The 22,155-nt window shown below is 35.1% G+C and overlaps 1 protein-coding gene across 1 annotated transcript in view; it reads right to left on the bottom strand.

Annotated features, from left to right (window-relative positions):
* STMN2 (stathmin 2) overlaps positions 1 to 1,149 on the bottom strand; it is an 80,243-nt gene extending 79,094 nt beyond the window's left edge. Inside the window, exon 1 of the mRNA XM_069100162.1 lies at positions 994 to 1,149. Coding sequence (XP_068956263.1) covers positions 994 to 1,012 — 19 coding nt within the window. The 5' untranslated portion in view covers positions 1,013 to 1,149. The remainder of the gene's footprint in view (positions 1 to 993) is intronic.
* Between the last annotated feature and the right edge of the window lie 21,006 nt (positions 1,150 to 22,155).

Genomic DNA, 22,155 nt, shown 5'->3' with positions numbered 1-22,155 from the left:
AGAGAGAGAGAGAGAGAGAGAGAGAGAGAGAGAGAGAGAGCGCCCTAGCGCTTCTGGGAGGAAGAGGACGAGGAAGCAGCAGCAGCAGTCTCAAGCAGATGGGTGGGGTCTGTCTGCATTGTGCTGGGCTGCTGGAGTGTGTGGCACTGAGCTCTGCAGGTGCCCTCCCCACAGGAACACTCAGCCTCACACAAAGAAACCCAACGTAATCTTCATCTGAACCACCCTCCCTCCATCCTTCTCCTCCCCAACCCCACCCCTGCAGCTCTCCACCCGGCACCCTCCCACCCCCCACCTCCCCACACCCTTTCTACTGTTCTTTACTTCTTCCCCTTTTTACTAGTCTCCCCTCCCCCAAAACAAAGGAGAGGCTGCTCCCTTCTCCAATACTAGCGGGTTAGCTAACTAGTTAAAATGAATTATTTCGTCCTATTCTCTCTCCTTTTTCCCACCCAACCTCCAACCGCAGAGTTGGAATCAGTTTGACTTTGGATTATTCCCCTCTTCCTTTCTTTTCGCCACCCTTCCTCCCCCTTCTCATTTCTTCTGGTTTACTAGGGGGAAAACTGGAAAAAAAAGAAGAACGTTAGACTGGCAGTATAAAGCTTTCTCATAACTCCAGTTTCTGGCTTTTTTATATCGTGCTTCCCTACATTTAAGAGAGAGGTGGTTGATATAACTTTTCTCCCCCTTAAGCATGGAGGGGCTATCAGGACTAAACAAAACCTTTGTGGGTGGGAGACCAACTTACCTGCTTCTATGACTCTGGAGTAATTCTTTGATGGGATTTCAAAAGACTCCCCTCTCCACCCTCCCTCACCGCACCCAGGGCTGTCAGTTCTCCATCTGCTCTCTTTCCTAGCTTCTAGTACTTGGTATTACCAATAGCATATTTTTCTTTATAAACCACGCCAAACTCTTTTAAAAATCCAAGGGACAGTCTGTGCCATCGTCTTCAGGAAAAAGCTAAAGGAGTAAAAACGTATTTCTTACCCATTGCTGTTTTAGCCATTGTAGAGATGTGCGGATGGATGCTCAGAGGTGGGGAAGGCAAAGGGGTCCAGCTACAGCAGCGGAGAGAGAGAGAGAAGACTGAATAAGGCACTGAGTCTGCAGAGTGGGGCTGTGGAAGAGAAAGAGCAGGAGGCAGGAGCCCATGAATAATTATCACTTCTCAGTCCAAGCAGATTGGCTCTGGAGGTCCCCTGACATGACTCCTGCAGAGCCAGAATCTCCAAGCATTAAATATTGATCTGCCAATGGTGCTGGAGTACAAAGTGCCAAAATGCAGTTTGAAATGGAAATCAGTTCTTCTCAGGCAGCTCCCCCCATTTTAGGGGGCTTAATAGTACAGTCCATGTAGAATGTTTGGTGCCTTAACATGAGAAGCCTCTTGGAACTGAGAGCTGGTCTTTGCCTACCTGGGGGGAAAAGGAGACTTGACATTGTTCACACATGTTTTATTGCACAGATATGAGATTTGATCAAAGGGACAGAATAATTTAGATGTTTATGAATATAGTGACAATTGGATACTTGGATTGTCCAGATTGCTGCTTTTAGAAAGAGAAACTTTTATTATTAAACTGTGGATTTTGACCTATAAACTATATATATAATATATCTATGTATTTATGCATGTATACATTATACATGTATGCATATATTTATGAAACACACAGATGTATATGTATATATATATAGATATATTCACACATACATGCACTCACATACATATATCTCTATGTAGTTGGGTCTTGTCCTCTAGGACACATTTTTAATAATTTTACAGTCTTTCTGTCTTTAGTGGTACCATGGAAAAAATCAGACACTGCTTTATAGTTCTTTGTTTTTTGGTAAGACTAGACTGAATCAGGAGTCTTACAATGGCATTCATTTCCTCAGAGGTCCACTCAGTGATGGGATAACTAACTCTATGTATGGTGTTTGCCTTTCCTGTAGAGTAAGGGAATAGGATTTCTAAACTGTTGGACAAGTGGCATTCAAGAAACATTATTTTAGAAGATTTAGAGCTCTGGATACATGGGTTAAAACTCTAGCACAGATAATTGCTGTGATGGCTTGGACAAGTCACTTAGTCCCTTTGGGGCATCAGTTTCCTAATATGTAAAATGAAGGAATTGGAAGTGATGATCTCCAAAGTTCCTTCCAGCTCCAAATCTATGATCCTATCATTTTCAATCTTAGAGATTTCTAAGGGATCAAGTAGGCTGATTAATTTCCACACAGAGTGAAAGGTAAAGTGAGAGTGACCAAAAGCCTTCTCTGAGGCATACTTTCACTGGCTCTAGAAATTTTGCTTTAGTCGGAGAAGGGTTTGTTAAAGTGAAAGGTCCAAGGGCACTTCTTGGGTTAGAGATACAAAGTACCTTTGCATTAGTGGTAGTGTGGCATAGTAGGGAAAAGTACTGGATCTTGTGTTAGGAGAGACCTATTTCTGAACTCCAGATTTGACAACATTTAGTAGTTTTCTGACCTTTGTTATGCCACTTATTCTCTCTGACCTTCTTCCTATATCTGTAAAATAGAGATAAATAATATATACACCATTTTATTCAGAGCAGTTGCAATGAAAAACTTTATAAGTCTTAAAGAACTATGTGAATTTGAGTTATTATTATTAAGGGCAGGTCATATTAAATTGGAATTTTAATGTTAACTCCCTTAATCATTCATTCTACTGAGGTCTAAGTAGGAAAAAATGATCTCAAGTATAGCAAAATGTACATATAATGAAAGGTAGTTCCAAAGAAAATAGAATGAATAATATGCAACTTATTTTTACAAGCAGGTAAAAAATATATTTACAAGCATAACTTCGTTGGGACTGTACAAATTCACTCTATCATTTTACTAAAATGAAATGTTTATATGAATGAGATGTTTTTCTTGGGATCCTATTAAAATATTTCTTTAATATAAGCTTATATATAATATGTATGTAAACTGGGATGCATATATCCTAGTTTACATGCTGTTTTGAATGCTACAGTCTTGGTTTGAAAAGGTTTAGAAAACATCAGGGCACTCTCCTTGGTGCTGAAATAAAATCCCATGACTGCTATAAACTATGATACATAATTTTAACTCCATAAACCCTTCACTAAATGTTAGGTAGCCAAAAGAACTGTAACATTATCTGATCTGCTGAATCATGAAGAAAATCTTAAATAAAGTAGAGATCAATAAAATTATCCCTCTGTTGGGAAGATTAGAAATTATTTTTCCTGTCATAGAAAGTTATGTGGATATGACACAGCAGACAGAACATGGACAAAAATATTCAGAACACAAATATAAATAATTATTTTTTTTCTGACTCTTGCCATTTCCCACTTTAAATGTTATGTTTAAGTCACACTAAGAGGAATAGTTATTGGTCTTAAGATGAGAAATCTTAAGGGTAACTGTATGAATAATACTTTAGCCTTTATCTGCTTACCTCATCAATGAGCTACTCTACTCAGGCCTCAATGAAAAATGAAACTCTAGAAATCATGGTAGAAAAGAATCTAGTGACTTCTATAGGCATATTTTAAAGAAACATCTCCCTCTCAGTTGGGGAAAAAATAGGATGACCATCAAATTTTCATTTCTAGGTAAGTGGATGCAAATGGAACATTACTATAGAAGTGGATAGAAAAAATAATGATCAGAGTATACCGGGATAGATGGCCAGTTTCTGTTGGTTTTAAATTTTGAATAGCTAGATACATTGTGCAGGCTGCAAGTTATCACCCTAAGTAGAAATGAACTAATAGGGAGAAAGTGCTGTTTTTCAACTATGTCAGGCAAAGGAGGGAAAGCAACCAGTATGGTAAAGAGGCAATGCCATATTCGATAGTTGATGAAAACGGGGTGGGGGGATGTTTAACCTGGAATTTAATATTTGAAAAACAATCAGTAGAGTGACTTTTAGGTTTTATTGGATTTCAAACTTGGAGTCAGTGAACTTCAAACTCAATATAATTCAACAGACTAATATGGAATGGCCCCCAAACTAAGGTTGAATTGTACATCAAATCATTCATAAGAAGGATGTTGATGGACATCATATTACTTGCCCTTGTAAGGCCATACTTTGTTTACTTTCTCAAGTTCTGAGACTGCATTTTAAGGACATTTATAGGTAGGGCAGTGATCAGGATGATGAAGGGCCTCTAGGTTGTGCCACATGTATTAGAGATGCAGATTTAGATTTGATATAATGAAATAAAAAAATGCTTCCATCAAATGGGATGTCTCAAAGAGATACCATGTTCCATTTCACTTAAAGTTTTCAAGTGAAAGCTATGTGATCATTTGTAGTGGATGTTAAGAAGGGGATTCTCAAATAATCTTGAACTACCTTCCATTAATGAGATTTTCTAATTCTACAAGTAAAAAAGTTATTAACAATGAACAAGATCATGTCAATGAATCTGGTAACTACCAGTTGGTCAGTAGAAGCTTTTTTTTCCTATAATGCTATCACTGACCATGATTTATTTCATTTTATATTTTTTTAAGTATGACTATCCTTTAGAACCTTGGAGGTAGGGGAAAGGACAAAAGAGGGATATATTTTGAGATTTTACAGAAAGATAAGCATAATCATTAGTTTTGTTTTAAGAAATCTATGATCCTCCTTTAATCTCCCCTTAAAAACCCACTTTACTCAAATAAATAATATAACAATATTCCTTGTTACTAGAAAGTAGGTGAGGATGATGGAAATCTACTGATGTCAAAGGGATACTTTTAGAATTTTCTCCCTCTCCTATTGGGAGCAAAATTCCATTTTATCTTATACTTTATTCTTTTCTGTAACTGCTACAACTTATGACAACATTTATGGAACCTGGAAATCAAAGAACTTTTAATAAAGATTTTAGTTACTTTGGGCTGGGAAGATTCAGAAATTGTCTCAGAGAATAGAAGGTGTTGATTTTCTTCCCAGCTGTTGAGGAGCAGCTGCTTAAGTGGATTAGGTAATACCACCAACTAAAATCACATGTCTTACTGCCATAATAACCAGCAATTAAAAAAGACAAAATCCTAAGTGAATTGCTAAAGAACAGTGAGAAATGAAGAATATTGTTAGGATTGAACTTGTTGTTTGGAAGTAAACCACAATTTCTTTCCAAACCTGTTTCCAAAGAGGTGTCCTACATAAAAATCTTGGCAGTATATACTGCCAAGTATATACTTTATATAGTATATATATATATATAAAACAAGTATATATTTATACATATAAAACCTCAGCAGAGTGAAATTTAGCATTCCCAGGCATTGGGGAAGGTTAGAAAGGGAAAACTGGGAAGACAGAGAGAAATGTTTACCTCATAGAGTTGTTGTGAGAAACAAATGAATAAAAAAATAGTGTTTTTCAAACTGTAAGCTAATAATAATAATAATAATAATAATTTCATCCAAGGAATCCTGAATGATCTTGATATATGGATGGTACACTTTTTTGTGAAACAGCCTGTAAGGCTGCATTTTGTTCTTACAAATCAAATTTCTTTTCAGAATGAACAAATAGCAATTAGAATGAGATCTTCTATTCTCTGTCTTTTTCAGCTAATTTGGGATGATAAAGATATGTGGTCCATTGTTGAATTGCTTGTAAAAGCATAAGAGTTCCCTACAAATAAGTTCCTTTCACATCCCCTCCCATTTTTCATCTCTGTTTTGTGTGTTCCCTTCCCTTTAGCACCTTGAGGGTGGAGATTGTCTTATTTTTACTTGTATTGGTACACCCAGCTTTTTAGCACAGTGCTTGGCACATACTAAGTACTCAATACATTCTTCTTGCCCTGTCTTCCATTACAACTCCTTCATCTATTGTGTTCCTGTTCATATTTTAATTTCAATTCAGATGCTGCTTATTCCACGGTTCTTTCCCTAATCCCTTCCACCCACACTGCTCTGTCCTCCTGACCACTTCATAGCTAATTTGTTTTCCAACTAATTAATTCATCACATGTTATTTTGTAGTATTATTAGCTGTGTACACATCATATTCCATTTTTTGATTGGAAGTTCTATGAGGGCAGGGGCAATGTCTTGAACAAAAATTATACTTCCAATAATTCTCTACATATAAGTATTTAATAAATGTTTGCTAGTTGAATTCAAAAGAGGTACATGTTTGAACATTGAATTGACTAAAGGAAACATGGATTTCACTTTTAACGTTGATAAACAGCCTTAAAAGGAAGAAAAAATATTTCTTATTCTTTAATGGACCTATTCAACAAACTGTATGTAAAAGGAAAGTCACCCCAAGGAGAAAGGAATAGTTCTCCTTAAAAGCAATTCAATCTATATTATTCCAAGATTCTCAAATATGTTGGGGAGTTGATTCTGAAGTGGTAAATGGATATAACATGCTTTATTGTTTGTTTGCCTCTTTAATCAATTATTTGAGAATAAAGAATGAATTCGGTTAATTATTATCTCTTTTTCTTAATCAAGGCTTCTTTTTATGTCAAACAGGCACTTATACATATTGGTAATTAGTAGGCCTGATCCCTGAAGCAAAATGACTGAATTAAACTACTAAATCCTATTGATGATAGTTAATAATTGAGTTTTTCTGGAAATTAACTTCTTTCCCCTGTAAGAAGCACTTGATGTAAATTTAATAAGCTGAATATTTAAGTCAATTTATCAGTTTTGGTACCTTTGGTATCTTGGCAGCAACTACTGTAACTTTTTTTTCTTTACTAGGAATGTTGATTTCCAGCCTGGGTCAAAGGAGGACATTTGTTTCACTGGAATCAGACTTGGGGGATGTATTTCCCATGGGAGACCATTAATTATTTCTATGTCATCTGAGGGAGGAAAGTTTGGACACAGTGATGAAGTGCCTTGGACAGATATCTGTGGTAAATCTGGATGATTTGGTTCAGTTCAATAAGTTTTTCCAGAAATTTGTTACATATAAAATCACAGTGGATGCCAGTATATTGTGAGCTATGTGATTATAGGGTAAGTTGTATATGATTTTAATTCAAGGTTAGGAATTATTTCAAGGTAAGGAACGAAAAGGTACCATGAGGAAGCACAGTTTTTGGTACATAGTAAATGTACTAGTGAGACTTGTTGACTGACTGACTAACTGAATCTACTATTATACCTTTTATGAAATAGTGAATAATAAATGAGGCTACGAGAAAAGAGGTGGAGGAAGACAAGGCTGAAGTGCTTGACTGTGTGGTCTTCCACCAAAATTGTCTCACTAGACTTTCATTGTTTCACAATTACAGAATCTCATGAAATGTAGCTCAGAGGCCATTTAATCTAATTTGTACCTGAACAATATTCCTAATAAACAGTTATTCAATATTTACTTGATCCTAAGTATATGTGTGTATATAGAGGTATATATGTATGTATATATGTGCATGTTTTTATATATGTATATATATGCATATATGTGTATTCCTCTCCCTTCTTGGGGGAGAGGGGGAAGGAAGGAGGAAAAAAGAGCAAAGTAAAAAGTGCACAGCAGAGAACAGAAAACTTACAAGGAAGCAAAGAAAAGATGGACAGTTCTGAATACAATATATGGTATTTATTATATAGGCTTTCTTGAAATGGCAACTTATTGTTATATATTTTGACTTCTCCCTTATATTCTGCTTTGCACATGGCAATGCTTTTTTTCTTTTCTTATTTTGTATTTAAGTTTATAATGTTTCTTTTTCTTTACTTATTGTGTATTCAAGTTTTAGTATTTAAGTTTAAAAAAATATTCACTTGATCTCAAGTGAAAGGGTTCTTCTCACTATTCCCTAAAGCACAGATTCTTGTCTTTTTTATGTCATTGATTCCCTTGGAAGCCTATGCATCAGTTCTTGGAATCATGATTTTAAATACAGAAAATACATATATTATAAAGGAAATCAGTTCTATTTTAATACAGTTAGCCCCACTCCCCCTCCAAAAAAAAGTTAAGTCAACAAGGTGACAACATTTATTAATCACTTACTATGTTCCAGTCACATTTTATTTTATTAACAAAAAATGCTGGCTGGGGAAGGGAAGATATGAAGGTATCTGGCATGGGGGAGTAAGTCTAGGAGATTCAGGAGTGCAGTCTGGAAAGAAAGGAAGACATAGCTGGTCTGGGCATTCTTCTTAAAAATGAAGGTTCTGAGAAGAACTGACCAGTCAGAGGGAGAGGTCAAAGGGGTGTAGGGTACTTCCAGTTTGTGAAGTATAGAGGTCATTTGAGTTTTCAGGGTGAGAAGGTTTCTAGAGCATTATAGAGGAAGTCTGGAGAAAGACAGGAATGCAGGCTGGAGAAGAATGAAGTTCATGGCCCCTAAATTAAGAACCCCTTATTTAAGATAACTCATTCTGGTAATTTTTTGGAGGGTGGAAGGCAAGGCAACTGGGGTTAAGTGACTTGCCCAAGGTCACACAGTTAGTGAGTATGTCAAGTGTCTGGGGACAGATTTGAATTCAGGTCCTCCTGATTCTAGGGCTGGTGCTCTATTCACTGTTACTTTGGTTTTTTTTTTTTAATTAGCTTTAAGTGTTATGAGATTTCCCCCCTTGTATCAAACATAGATCTGTCTCTCTGAACCTTTCATCTATTGCTCTGAATTGTGTCTTCTTGGGACAAGCAGAGCAAGACTTATCTTTTCCATTACTTGAAGATAGCTTTTCTCCCTTAAATCTTCTCTTTTCCAGGCTACATATTCTTCGCTCCCTTAAGCAGTCCTTATCTAGCATATCCTTCTGTTCTCTCACTGTCCTGGCAGGTCTCTTCTGACCATGTTTCAGGTTGTTGATGTCCTTTTAAAAATATGGTACCCACAGTATGCCAAATTTGTTCTCACTGTGGTAGAATTCATGATTATGATTCCCCAGGATATAATGCCTCTCTAAAGCAACCTGGGACACATTTTATTTTTTTCGTTCCTATATCATGTTTTTGTAAAATATTGAGCTGACAATCCTTTGCATAAAATTCATAAATCTTCTTTTGACCATTGTTTAGCTATACCTTCCCTGTCTTATACTTAGGAAATTGAGTTCAACTATAAACATTTTCATTCTTTCATATTAAAATTTCATTCAATTTGGCTATTTTTTCTAGCCTGTTAAAATCTTATGGATACTAACTCTCAGCAAAGACAACTTTATTTCTTAAGCAAATTTGGCAAGTATGTCTTCTGAAGTACTAAATTGACGATGCTAATGTTCAACAGCACAGGGCCAAAGAAAAACTTATAAGACACTCCATTAGATATCCTCCTCTAACTTAACATCACCAATTAATGGACAAATGCTATTCAATCAAGTTCAATTCAATATAAATTTATTAGGAGTTTATTTGCAAACCAGTGTTCTAGGTGCTGGGGATTCAAAGAAAAAAAATGAAGATAGTCTCTATCCCCTTTGGAGCTCATATTTTATAGGTAATTTAGCCAGTTTTGAATGAACCTAACCTACATCTCTCTGTCTTGTTTACAAGGGTAACAGGAAGGAATTTGTCAAATGCTTCAATGAGATCTATGTGTATATTGTATCTATAGCATTCCCTTGCTTTGTCAGTATAGTTTGTTGTTATTCAGTCATTTTAGTCATGTCCAACTCTTTGTGAGCTCATTTAAGGTTTTTTTTTTTTTTGGCAAAGATGTTAGAGTGGTTTGCCATTTCCTTCTCTAATTCATTTTACAGATGAGGAAACTGAGGCAAACAGGAATGAGTGACTTGCCCAGGGTCATGAAGCTAGGAAGTCTCTGAGACTGGATTTGAACTCAGGATGATGAGTTTTCCTGACTCCAGGCCTGGCACTATATCAACTGCACCACCTAGTTGCCCTGTCAGTATAGTTTGTCATGAAAGGGTTAGGTTGTTGCTGACAGTCATCTTGGTTTTTAGTGATCATCATTTCCTTTAAACAATACTCACAAAGCATCTCTTCAAAGATATGTCCTGGAATTTTGTCAAGATTAGATGTTAAGATCAGTGATCTATAGTTGGTGACAGACATATTTTCCCCTTAAGTTTTCTCTAGACAATACAGATCCTTGTATTGCATAGTTTTGAGTCTTTTTGTGATGCAGATTAGTCTCCTGTTTACACCCTCTCTCTCACTGATGAGTCTCAGATTCTGGTATTCAGAACCAAGTATAATAGTAAAGATATAGTTGAATGAGGGCTGGGTTTAATGGGATAGTTTTCTCCCTGGGAATTTAGATATGGTAATCTACCACACAAGGTTGTTTTGAGGAAGCATTTTCCAAACTGTAATGTGATATGTAAATGAGAGCTATTACTACTTTGAAACCTAGATGGATCTATAAGCTTACTGGTACAATTATTACTTTCTACCAGTACAGATCACTATCCTTCCAAGAATTCTTATCCTGTATGATTCATGCTCATCCCTTTACTTAAATCCCCCACAGAGTAGCCAATCAAGCCATTTCCTCTAGTTCATTTTAATAATTTGGCAGAATCAGTGAAGCACTCAAACTGTCCATCTACTCTCTCTTATGAGACTGGCTCATCTTCTCTGTCATACATACCTTTGAGAATACACAGCATGCTCTAGTGGTCAGAGACTGTGGTTAGAGTCAGAGGACCTGGGTTTGGTATTATTTGTGGGACCTAGCTACACATTTATTCTTAAGTATTTCTCACAATTTAATAAGTACATTCACATCCAAACTCTGGATCTATTGTCTTCCCCCTAAGCAGTCTCCTTTTTCCATGAAGAGATCGCTTGGGAGTTTAGAACTATGCTCATCAGTTATCTCCTTCAGCTATGATTGAGTCATTATAGTTGCCCGAAAGCTAGTATCACTGTGCGGATGGATAGAGGACTCCATGCCAACAATCTCTTTGGCCACTTGTAGCAATGGGTAATCTTCTGCCTAGCCATAGAATTTACTCTTCTCACACCCCACAAAGAATCAGTTATGAGGATCTGCACTTACATGCCCTTCCTTCATCAATTCATTTTCCAGTATTCTACTCTCACCTAGCACACACAAAGTTGACTGATGCTCCCCCCCATCTCTCTTTCTCTCACATTCTATTCTGTTTTCCTCAACCAATTCGACACCCCATTAAAATATACCCAGGGGTTGGAATCATCTTGCCACACAAAACCAGTTCCACCAATAATATCAGTGGAGCATTTTGAGACTCTTTAAATAGCTTTGAGGAATAAATCAAAATATGTAACGTCTGTGCCAATTTTGTGTCTTCCCATCAAAGTTCTCTTCCTTCATGATTTTCAACCATTGTTATTGCTATGATGGCATAGGCTATATTTTAATTTACATACTTCAAAGAGTGGGAAAAATGTACATTTCCAACTTTTATCATGTGTTAGTCTATTTGAAAAGGTTATTTCCTAAGGGAAACTGAAACATGATTTAAATAATATCTTTAGTTTACATGAAATGATCTTGTCAGAAATTTTTTGCAAGGTCTGGAGTTTTAAAATTAGGACTCAACACCCAGGAAGTCTAAAGGTCTTGCACTCTACTTCCTAAAATATACTCAGACTAGAGTTTTTGAAATGAGATGGCTTAATCTATGTGAAGTCTATTTAGGTCCAGTTTGTGGATGAAATTGAGAAAGGTATTAAATTTGGAAACAGGAGCATCCTTTCTTAAATAATGAAATCAGTTCTTTTTAAATGACTGAGAGCTACATATACATCTATGAATATAGCCTACATGTGGTGCTGTATTTTCCTACAGTCACATAGTAAATAGCAGAAGCATGATTTAAACCCAAGTCTTCCACTCTCTAAGGCTGATCTATTCACTTTAAACACAACATAAATATACATGCATATAAGCATATACTTTAAATATTATATAATGAGACATTTTATTAAAATTTCTATGGAAATTCTAACTTCATGGTTATATAACTTCTCACTCAAACAGTCACATTTAATCTCAAGAATTAATCAACAAAAAATTAGAGCTTTAATTATATAAAACAAACAAGATTGGGATACAAGTAACTCTAGTTTTGATATTAATTGATTAAAATCGGCCTCAATTTTGGGTCACATGCATTTGCTGGAAGAGATATCTAACAACATGTGGTAAGTCATGAAAGGCAGAACAGATAAAACACAAAAGAAAGGAATCCTGATTGAGGTTTCTCTTTTCCTCAAACAATCTTGGCCCCCTGGAATACAGAAATTGGAGAAAAAGGAGTAAAGTTTGACCAGTGCATTGGCACTTCATTAAGCAGACTCAGCTTTTGGGCTTTTCTTAAGAGATAGAATATTTCTCTCTTCTTAAATTCCCCACACTGCTAAGGGACCCCTGGATTTCACCGATTTTAAAAAATGATTATATTCATCAATAAGAATGTGACTAGTCAAACAATAGGAATACGTTTGAAGAATTGTAAATTATTACCACTTGAAAACATATTCCAAGTCTTATTACAAGACAATATAAAATATTTTCCAAATATTATAAGACAAATAAGAATAAAACAGTTCTGAAGTTCTACTTCAAAACTATCAAATCAGAAATGATGATTTTTTGGGGAAAAATATGAATAACAATTATTTCATGACATCTTGATGCACTGACAGTGTAGAAATCCCCTAAAAGCCTAGTGGTTAATATTAGAAAATCTCTAGCTATATGGAAGGGTATGGGAAAGTAGATAGTCTTATCCATAGTTGTATATATATACATATATATATCGTTTTTGTATTTTGTAATTGTATATATTTTGTAATTTTGTAATTGTATATATATATATATATATATAGTTATCCTTGGATAAAAAACCTTGAAATTTTGCCTAAAAGGGCTGCTTTCACAATTGTAAAAATATTTGGTCTTTCCCCCTTGTCTCTGGCCCTTGAACAAGGAATATTTTCTTATTCTGATCCTAAATCTTGCCACCTGGAAGCTGAATACTCTCCTTTTTTCCCTTGACTGATCTGTCTCTTTCCTACTTCTCTTTCTTATGTGAAATCTATACTTCTCTATACTAAGTTGCTAAAGAATACTGCTGATTGGTTGTGTCATCTAAGTGGGCCTTTTGCTCTTGCAGTGAATTTTGTTATTTTATTTTCTAGCTCTATAAAATAATTCTTAGGTAGTTTTATTGGAATGGCACTGAATAAGCAAATCAATTTAGGTAGCATAAATTGGCTTGGCCTACACATGAGCAGTTAATATTTCCCCATTTGTTTAGATTTGACTTTATTTCTGTGAAAAGTGTTTTGTAATTGTGTTCATATAGTCCCTGGGTTTTTTTTTTATTGGGTAGACTCCAAATGTTTTATATTGTTTTCTGTCATTTAAAATGGAATTTATCTTTTTTACCTCTTCCTGTTGGGTTTTATTGGCAATATATATAAATGCTGATGATTTGTGGGTTTATCTTATTTCCTGCAACTTTGATTAAGTTGTTAATTGTTTCCACTAGTTTTTCAATTGATTCTCTAGGGTCTTCTAAGTATACCATCATATTGTCTGTAAGGAGTGATAATTTTCTTTCCTCATTGCTTATTTTTATTCCTCCAAATTATTTTTCTTGTCTTATTTCTATAGTTAGCATTTCTAGTACAATACTGAATAATAATGGTGATAATAAACATTCTTCCTTCATCCCTGATTTTATTGGAAAGGCCTGTAGCTTATTGTCATTACAGATAATGTTTGCTCTTGGTTTTAGATAAATACTACTTATCATTTAAAGGAAATTTCCATTGATTCCTATGCTTTCTAGTGTTTTTAATAGTAAGGATTATTGTATTTTGTCAAAAGCCTTTCTGAATCTATTGATATAATCACATGATTTTTGTGGTTTTTGTTATTTATATAGTCAATTATGTGATAATTTCCCCAATATTGAACCAGTCTTGCATTTCTGGTATAAATCCCACCTTGTCATAGTGTATGGTTCTAGTGAGATATTCATTAATCTCCTTGTTATTGTTAAATTTTTTTGCATTAATATTCACTAGGATAAAACAATCTATAGTTTTCTTTCTCTGTTTTTGCTCTCCCTGGTTTAGGTATCAAAACATATTTGTGTAATAAAACATTTGTTTTTTGTTTTTGCTTTTTGGAGGGCACTTGGGGTCAAGTGACTTGCCCAAAGTCACAGGGTTAGTGTGTCAAATGTCTGAGGCTGGATTTGAACTCAGGTCCTCCTGACTCCAGGGCCAGTGCTCTATTCACTGTCCCACCTAGCTGCTACTCTCCTTTGATTTTCAGTATTATTAATTTGATATTTAATTGAGGATTTAAAATTTTTCCTTTTTCTAGTTTTTATTGTTCTTGTTGTTGCATGAACAATCCATTGATTTGGGCAGCTAGGTGGCACAGTGAATAGAGGATCGGCCCTTGGAGTCAGGAGGACTGGAGTTCAAATCCGGCCTCAAACACTTAACACAAAACTAGTCGTGTGACCTTGGGCAAGTCACTTAAGCCCAACTGCCCTATCTTGCCCCTCCAAAAAGCAAAAAAAAAAAAAAACAACCCAAAAAACAAACAAACAAAAAAACCCAATCCATTGATTTGCTATTTCTCTATTTTTACCGATGTAAACATTATCCTACTTTTAGAAATAAATCTTTTTGTCCTATAAGTATACTTTGGCAACATCCCACAAATTTTGCTATGGTTTCTCATTGTTGTCAATATGTTTAATGAAATGATTGATTATTTCTATGGTTTGACCCATAAATTCATTCATTCTTTAGGATTAGATTGTTTAGTTTCTAATTTGAAATCTATACTTGTGAGATGCTTTACAGAATACAAATATTATTGCATTTTGGTCTGAAAAGGGTACATTTGACATTTCTGCTTTTCTGCATCCATTTGGAATTTTTAAATGCCCTAATGTTGTTTTTGTTCAGTCATTTTCAGTCATGTCCAACTCTTCATGACTCATTTGGGGTTATCTTGGGAATGATACTGGAGTGTCTTGCCATTTCCTTCTCCAGATCATTTTCCAGAGGAAGAAACTGAAGCAAACAGGATTAAATGACTTGTTTCAGATCACACAGTGAGTACCTGAGGCCAGATTTGAACTCAGGAATATGAGTCTTCCTGACTTCAAGCCCAGACCTCTATCTACTGTATCACCTAGCCGCCCTAATGCATGGTCAATATTTGTGACAGTATTATATACAGTTGAGAAAAGGGCACACTCCTATCTATTCCCATTCAATTTCCTCTTGAAGTCTATTATATTTAACCTTTCTAAAATTCTATTAGTCTACTACCTTCTTTCTTATTTATTTTATAGTTAGATTTATCTAGTTTTGAGAGGGGCAAATTGAAGTTCCCCACTAGTATAGTTTTCCTGTCTATTTCCTCCCGTAATATATTTAACTTTTCCTTTAAGAATCTGGATATTATGCCACTTGGTGGATATGTTTAGCATTGATATTTCTTCATTGTCTCTGGTGTCTTTTAGCAAAATATAGTTTCCCTGTTTATCTCTTTTAGTTAGATAAAATTGAGTCCAGTTTTGTATTTACTTTGTCTAAGATCATGCTTACTACCCCTATCTTTTTTTTTTTTAACTTCAACTGAAACATAATAGATTTTTCTCATCTCCTTATTTTAACTCTGTGTCTTTCTGTTTCAAATATGTTTCTTGTAAACACCATATTGTTGGATTCTGGTTTCTAATCCATTCTACTATCCACTTCCATTTTATGAGTGAGTCATTCCCATTCATATTCACAGTTATGATGAATAACTGTGTACTTCCCTCCATGCTATTTTCTTTTATTTATCCTCTCTCTTTTTTTTTTATCCTTTCCCTCCTCAAAAGTCTGTTTTGCTTCTGACCACTACCTCCCTTAACCTACCACTGTCATCACTCTCTCCTCCTTTCACTTATCCTTTCCCCCTCCCACTTCCCTGTAGGGCAAGATAGATTTTTATACTTTCTTTACTTCCTTTGAACCTGTTTAGCTGAGAATAAAGTTCAAACATTGCCCACTGACTCTTGTATCCTCTCCACTTTAAAAACTCTTTATTGTACACCTCTTCTTTGTGAAATAATTTCCCCCATTTTCCTTTTCTTGCTTTTATTCTAGTGTATTCCTCTTTTTAAAACCACCATTTTTTGAGATCATTCCAATATATTTGACTCACATTCATGACTACCATCTATGTAGACTACTTCTAACTGCTCTAATAATAATAAAGTTCTCAGGTATTCATGTATCATCTCCCCATATAGCAATGTAAACAGTTTGACTTTATTAAGTATCTTATGCTTATTCTTTTATGTTTTCCTTTTTATGGTTCTTTCGAGTCTTGTGTTTGAATGTCAAATTTTCTAATTCAGCTCTTATCTATTCTTCAGGAATGTTTGAAAGTCCTCTGCTTCATTAAATGTTTATTTTTTGCTCAGAAGTATTTTGCTCAGTTTTGCTGACTAGATTGGTTTCAATCTTTTCTCTTTCTTCTTCTGGAATATCATATTCTAAGACCTTTCTTCCTTTAGAGAGGTAGATACTAGATCTTGTGTGATCCTGTCTGTGACTCCATGTTATTTGAATGGTTTCTTGGATGGCTACATGAAATATTTTCTTTTTTTCCTAGGAGCTCTGAAATTTGGCTAAAATATTGCTGGGAGTTTTTATTTAAGGATCTGATCAATGGATTCTTTCATTTTCTATTTTTTCCTCATTCTTAGGGTATCAGGTAAATTTTCCTTTATAATTTCTTGAAATATGATGTCTAGGGTCCTTTTTTGATCATGGATTTCAGATAGCCCAGTAATTCTTAAATTATCTCTTCTCAATCTACTTTCCAGGTCAGTTGTTTTTCCACAGAGACATTCACATTTTCTTCTATTTTTTCCCTTTTTTTTTTTTACTTTAAAAAATGTTTCTTGATGTCTCATGGAGTCAATAGCTTCCACTTGCTCAATTCTAATTTCTAAGGAATTATTTTCTTTAGTGACATTTTGTACTTCTTTTACTATTTGGCAAATTCTGTTCTTTAAGGTATTTTTTGTGCCTCTTTTAAAAAGCTGTTACTCCCCTCCCCCCATAATTTTCTTGCATTGCCCTCATTTCTCAGTTGTTCTCTACCACTCTTTTTTGATTTAATTTTTTTTTGGCTTTTAAAAAATCTCTTTCTTTAGTTCTTCTAATAGTTCTTGTTTGGTTTGTGTCCAATCTACATTTTTCTTTGAAGCTTTGTTTATAGATGTTTTCATATCAATGCCAGCTTCTGAATTTTGTGTCTTGAACTTCCTTCTCACCATAGTAGCTTTTTATGGTCAGGTTCTCTTTGCTGTTGTTGTTTACTCACTTTTCCAGCCCATTTTTTTTTTACTTTGAAATTTATGTTAGAGTTGAACTCTACCCCATTTTGAGGGGATCATTTCCACAAGTTTCAGGCTTTTTCATCTACTGTTTTTACAAACCATTCTGGGAGTCTGTAAGTTTTTATTGCTTCCAAGTTGGTATGATCTGCGTGGAGGTTGATCCCTGCTCTCCTGGTCCTTACCCAGGTGGTGGCTCTGTTCCCTTGAAATGACAAGTTCTCCTTTCTACCTTGGAACTGTAACCATATCTGGGTAATAGGCAATGGAATTGCCAAACGACACCCAGTCATGTGTCTAATATTAGCGCAAGAGTCTCTAGTAATTTTTTTCTGACCATCTTCTGACCATTTTTCCAATCCCCTTATCATCTTTGGGCACTCAGAGCTCCCCAAACTGCTGCTGCTTCTGTTTCCACCACCTCCAAAGCCCACATATGGTATTGCCATCATGCTGTACTTCTGGCCAGTCCCTATCACAGTGTCACTGACTTTTCCTTCTGAATCCAAGTTGTCTTGGGTTGGAAAAATGTCTCACTCAGATATTTTGTGGGCTGTGCTCCAGAATTCAATTTCACATGTTATTTTAAAGTTGTTTGGACGGGCATGTTGAAGAGTTTGGATTGTTTATTCCTTCCTGCCATTTTGACTTTGCCTCTAAGTTTTTAAAGGAATAGAAAATTGCCTCCCCTTTTTGTGGAGAGTATGTAATTTCCTTCTTGCCACTTATCTACTTTTTTCTGGATGGTTATGTTATCATGTTTTATTCTCTCTCTGACTACAATAATTACTGCATCAATATTGCTAGTCTTCTGTTTCTTTTCTACTATTCCCAACAGCTCCTTGAAGGAACATGGCTTCCTTTTTCCTGATCCTTGTCATGTCTTTGTGTACCACATCTCTTCAGAATCACTGTTTCAGTGTAGGAAGAGAGGGTCTTTCCATTTCAGATCCCTTAGAAATGTACTGTTGTGTATTCCATTTACAATCACTCTTGTCATTGGGGTTTTTCTATCTTTGGCTTTTAATGGAAAACTAGCAGTCTTACTCTTTAAACACTCAAGTCTTGGAGCATGGAAAATAAAATTATTTATAGATTTTTTCCCTTGACTTCTAGCAAAGACCTTTTGAGACAACTATTCATCTATTCCTTAATCTTCTATTAGAAATCCCTCAGTATGCTTATATCTTTCCAGTTTTTCCATTTAATCTCTTTTGTGAGTATTGAGTTTTGATAAAAGCAACTTTCTCTGTGATGATTCTCCAGTGCTAAATTTAGAATCACAAAGTCCTAGAATGTGAATTCCCTTCTTCCTCTTCTCCCACCCTTTTCTTGGCAATGATTTCACCTTCAACAGTCTTTGACAGGTTTTTTATTTGTCTAACTACTTGCCACCTGATCAACTAGCAAAGACTTTCAATTACATTTCAAATTTGTATTCATGTAATATTTAGAGATTTCAAATATAGAAATATAATGTGACTAGGAAAATGGAAATTAGACTTGTCTGATATGGTTGAGCCTGGGTGGAAATAATAATAAGGAAGGTGAATGGTTTCTTTCCCCAAATTATCCTCTAATTCTATAGGTTAATCCATTTCCAGACAATTCCTGGGGACACATGAGTTTGACCTCATATGGACCAGGGTGTGAGAATTGAAATAGAATAATTGAAATTTAAAGTCAATAAGTACCTTAGAGAACATATAGTTCAACCCTTTCATTTTTTTAGATAAAGAAATTTCTAGGGTCCAGAGAATTATAATGATTTGTTTAAGGTCACTCAACTAGATAGTGATGGAGCTCACACTAGAAGTCAGTTTTTTTCAACTTCTACCCAATACACTACTCTCTTCTATTTCAGTGTAAGGGGATATGTCTTGAAGGCTGGTAGTCATTCTGAGTCTAAAGAGATTAAGTTAATTCTATGGAAAAAATGGACAACTCTTCAGTGGATTTTAATTTTTATTTTAATCAAAGAGTCTTCCTTTGGGAAATGTGATTCTTCTGGGAAAACTTTTATCTCATCTAAAATCTTGATGATCTTTCAGACCAAGATTTTGAGATAACCTAGATCTTGCTATTCTACAGAATCATGAAATCCCACAGTAGAAAGGGATCTTAGAGATCATTTAGTCCAACTTACACCTGAACTAGAATTCTATTGATAATATCTATAATAAGAGGTCAGCTGCTTGAGGATCTCCAGTGAGAAAAATCCAACTCCATTTTAAGGACAGCCCATTCTATTTTTGGGCAGCTCTAATAGTTCAAAGAATTTTCTTTCTATGTGGCCATGAGCTGCCTCTTTGTAACTTCTATTATTCTTCCTAGATTTGCTCTCTGAAGTAAAGCAGAATATGTTAATCTATCTTGTTTTTAATGGCCCTTCAAACATTAGAAGACACCTATCATGCTCCTGCTCCTTCTCTTTTTTTCTCCAGGTTGAACAGCCCTATTGTCTTTTTGTTTTTAATTATTTATTTGCTTTTAGTTTACACTATTCATTTCCACAATCCCTTGAATTTCAAATTTTCTACTCCCCTTTCTCCCCCCACCCATGGAGGTATACAATCAAATATAGGTTCTACAAATACCCTCACATTAAACATTATTCATGTTGTAAAGGATTATAACCAATGAAGTGAACAATGAGAAAGAAGAACCCTATTTTCTTCAATAGAACTTTAAATCCCATGATTTTCCATCCAGTGGTTATCTTATATAGTATATATATATATATATATATGTCAGCATGTGTTCATATAAGACATACGTATATCAGTTTATCAATGTAGTTGTATTTTCTAAAATGTTTCATCTAGCATTAAATATAATACTCTAATTATGACAGTGTATGGTGGGACTATTACCTTCCTCTTTTGGGATACTATTCTTCTGGTAATGCACCCTACAGTTGAAGTAGCTACTTTCAGTTCCCATGTCACACTGTGGATTTAGAATGAATTTGTAGTTCACTAAATCCCCCCATAATGTTTTCATAGTAATTATTGCTTAAACATGCCTCTCCTACAATGTGACTAGTTTTTTTAAAATAATATTGGACTTTATATTTGTCCTTATTAAATTTTATCTAATTATGTTTAGTATATTTTCTAATATTTTGTGATCCTGTCTATCATCCATCACATTAGCTACCTCTCTCTGATATGTGTTACCAGCAAATTTGATAAGCAGGTCATTTATCTTTATAGCTGTTTCATTGTATATATGTTGAATAGTATAAGACCAAGAATATTGCTCCAGATCTACTAATGATCATTTTGGTTCTGTCATTCGACCAGTCCTAAGTCTACTTAATTGTACCAACAGCTAGCCATTTTTTTCTAATTTGATTTACTTTTTCCAATTTATTTTTAGTCTTCAACATTCATTTCCACAAGATTTTGAGTTACAATTTTTTCTCTCTATCTTTCCCCTACCCCCACCCCAAAACAGCAAGCCTACTGAATACCCCTTCCCCCAATCTGTTCTCTCTTATAACCTCCCTCATTTCCCTCCCCCCCTCCCCCCACCCAACTTTCTAGTAGGGCAAGATGGATTTCTATACCCCAGTGCCTGTATATCTTATTTCCCAGTTGCATGTAAAAAGTAATTTTTTTTAAACATTGGTTTTTAAAACTTTGAGTTCCAGATTTTTTTCCTTCTTCCCTCCTCACCCACCCCCACTGGGAAGATAAGCTATTCAATATAGGTTGTACATGTGTAGTTACACAAAACATTTCCATAGTATTGTGAAAGACTAACTATAATTCCCTACATCCTATTCTGCCCCCCCACTTATTCTATTTTCTCCTTTGACCCTGTCCCTTTTCAAAAGTGTTTGCTTCTAACTACCCTCTCCCCCAATCTGCCCTCCCATCATCCCCCCTTTTATCCCCCTTCCCCCTATTTTCCTGTAGGGTAAGATACCCAATTGAGTACGTATGTTATTCCCTCCTTAAGCCAAATTCAGTGAGATTAAGGTTGACCCATTCCCTTTCACCTTCCTACTCTTCCCCTCCATTGTAACAGTTTTCTCTTGTCTCTTTTACATGAGATAATTTACCCTAATCTATCTCTCCCTTTCTCCTTCTCCCAATATATTCCTCTCTCACCTCTTAATTTTATTTTTTTAGATATCATCCCTTCACATTCAGCTCATCCTGTGCCCTCTGTCTATGTATACATGTACATACATATGCACACATGTACATATGTATGTACACATGTACAAATGTATGTACATACTCACACATATATTTATACACACATACACTCTCCTATGCATAGATATATATGTATGCATACATATATATACACACATACACACACATATTACTTTCAACTATCTTCGTACTGAGAAAAGTCTTATGAGTTACAATTATAATGTTTCCATGTAGGAATGTAAAAAGTTCAACATTAATTAATTCCTTATGATTTCTTTTTCCTGTTTACCTTCTCATGCTTCTTTTGCTTCTTGTATTTGAAAGTCAGATTTTCTGTTCAGCTCTGTTTGTTTGTTTTTTTTTTTATCAAGAATGTTTGAAAATCCTCTATTTCATTGAATGACCTTATTTTCCCCTGAAGCATTATACTCAGTTTTGCTGGGTACGTGATTATTGGTTTTAATCCTGCTCCTTTGACCTCCAGAATATCACATCACATGCCCTTCAATCTCTTAGTATAGAAGCCATTAGATCTTGTGTTATCCTGATTGTGTTTCCACAATACTCAAATTGTTTCTTCCTGGCAGCTTGTAATATTTTCTCCTTGACCTGGGAGTGCTGGAATTTGGCTATGATATTCCTAGGAGTTTTCTTTTGGTGA

Source organism: Petaurus breviceps, unplaced genomic scaffold (assembly GCF_028583685.1).
Source record: "Petaurus breviceps papuanus isolate PSGF00001 unplaced genomic scaffold, PetGlider_PUasm1.0 38, whole genome shotgun sequence".
In the NCBI taxonomy this organism is placed as follows: Eukaryota; Metazoa; Chordata; class Mammalia; order Diprotodontia; family Petauridae; genus Petaurus; species Petaurus breviceps.
This window is presented reverse-complemented; position numbering and strand designations above follow the sequence as displayed.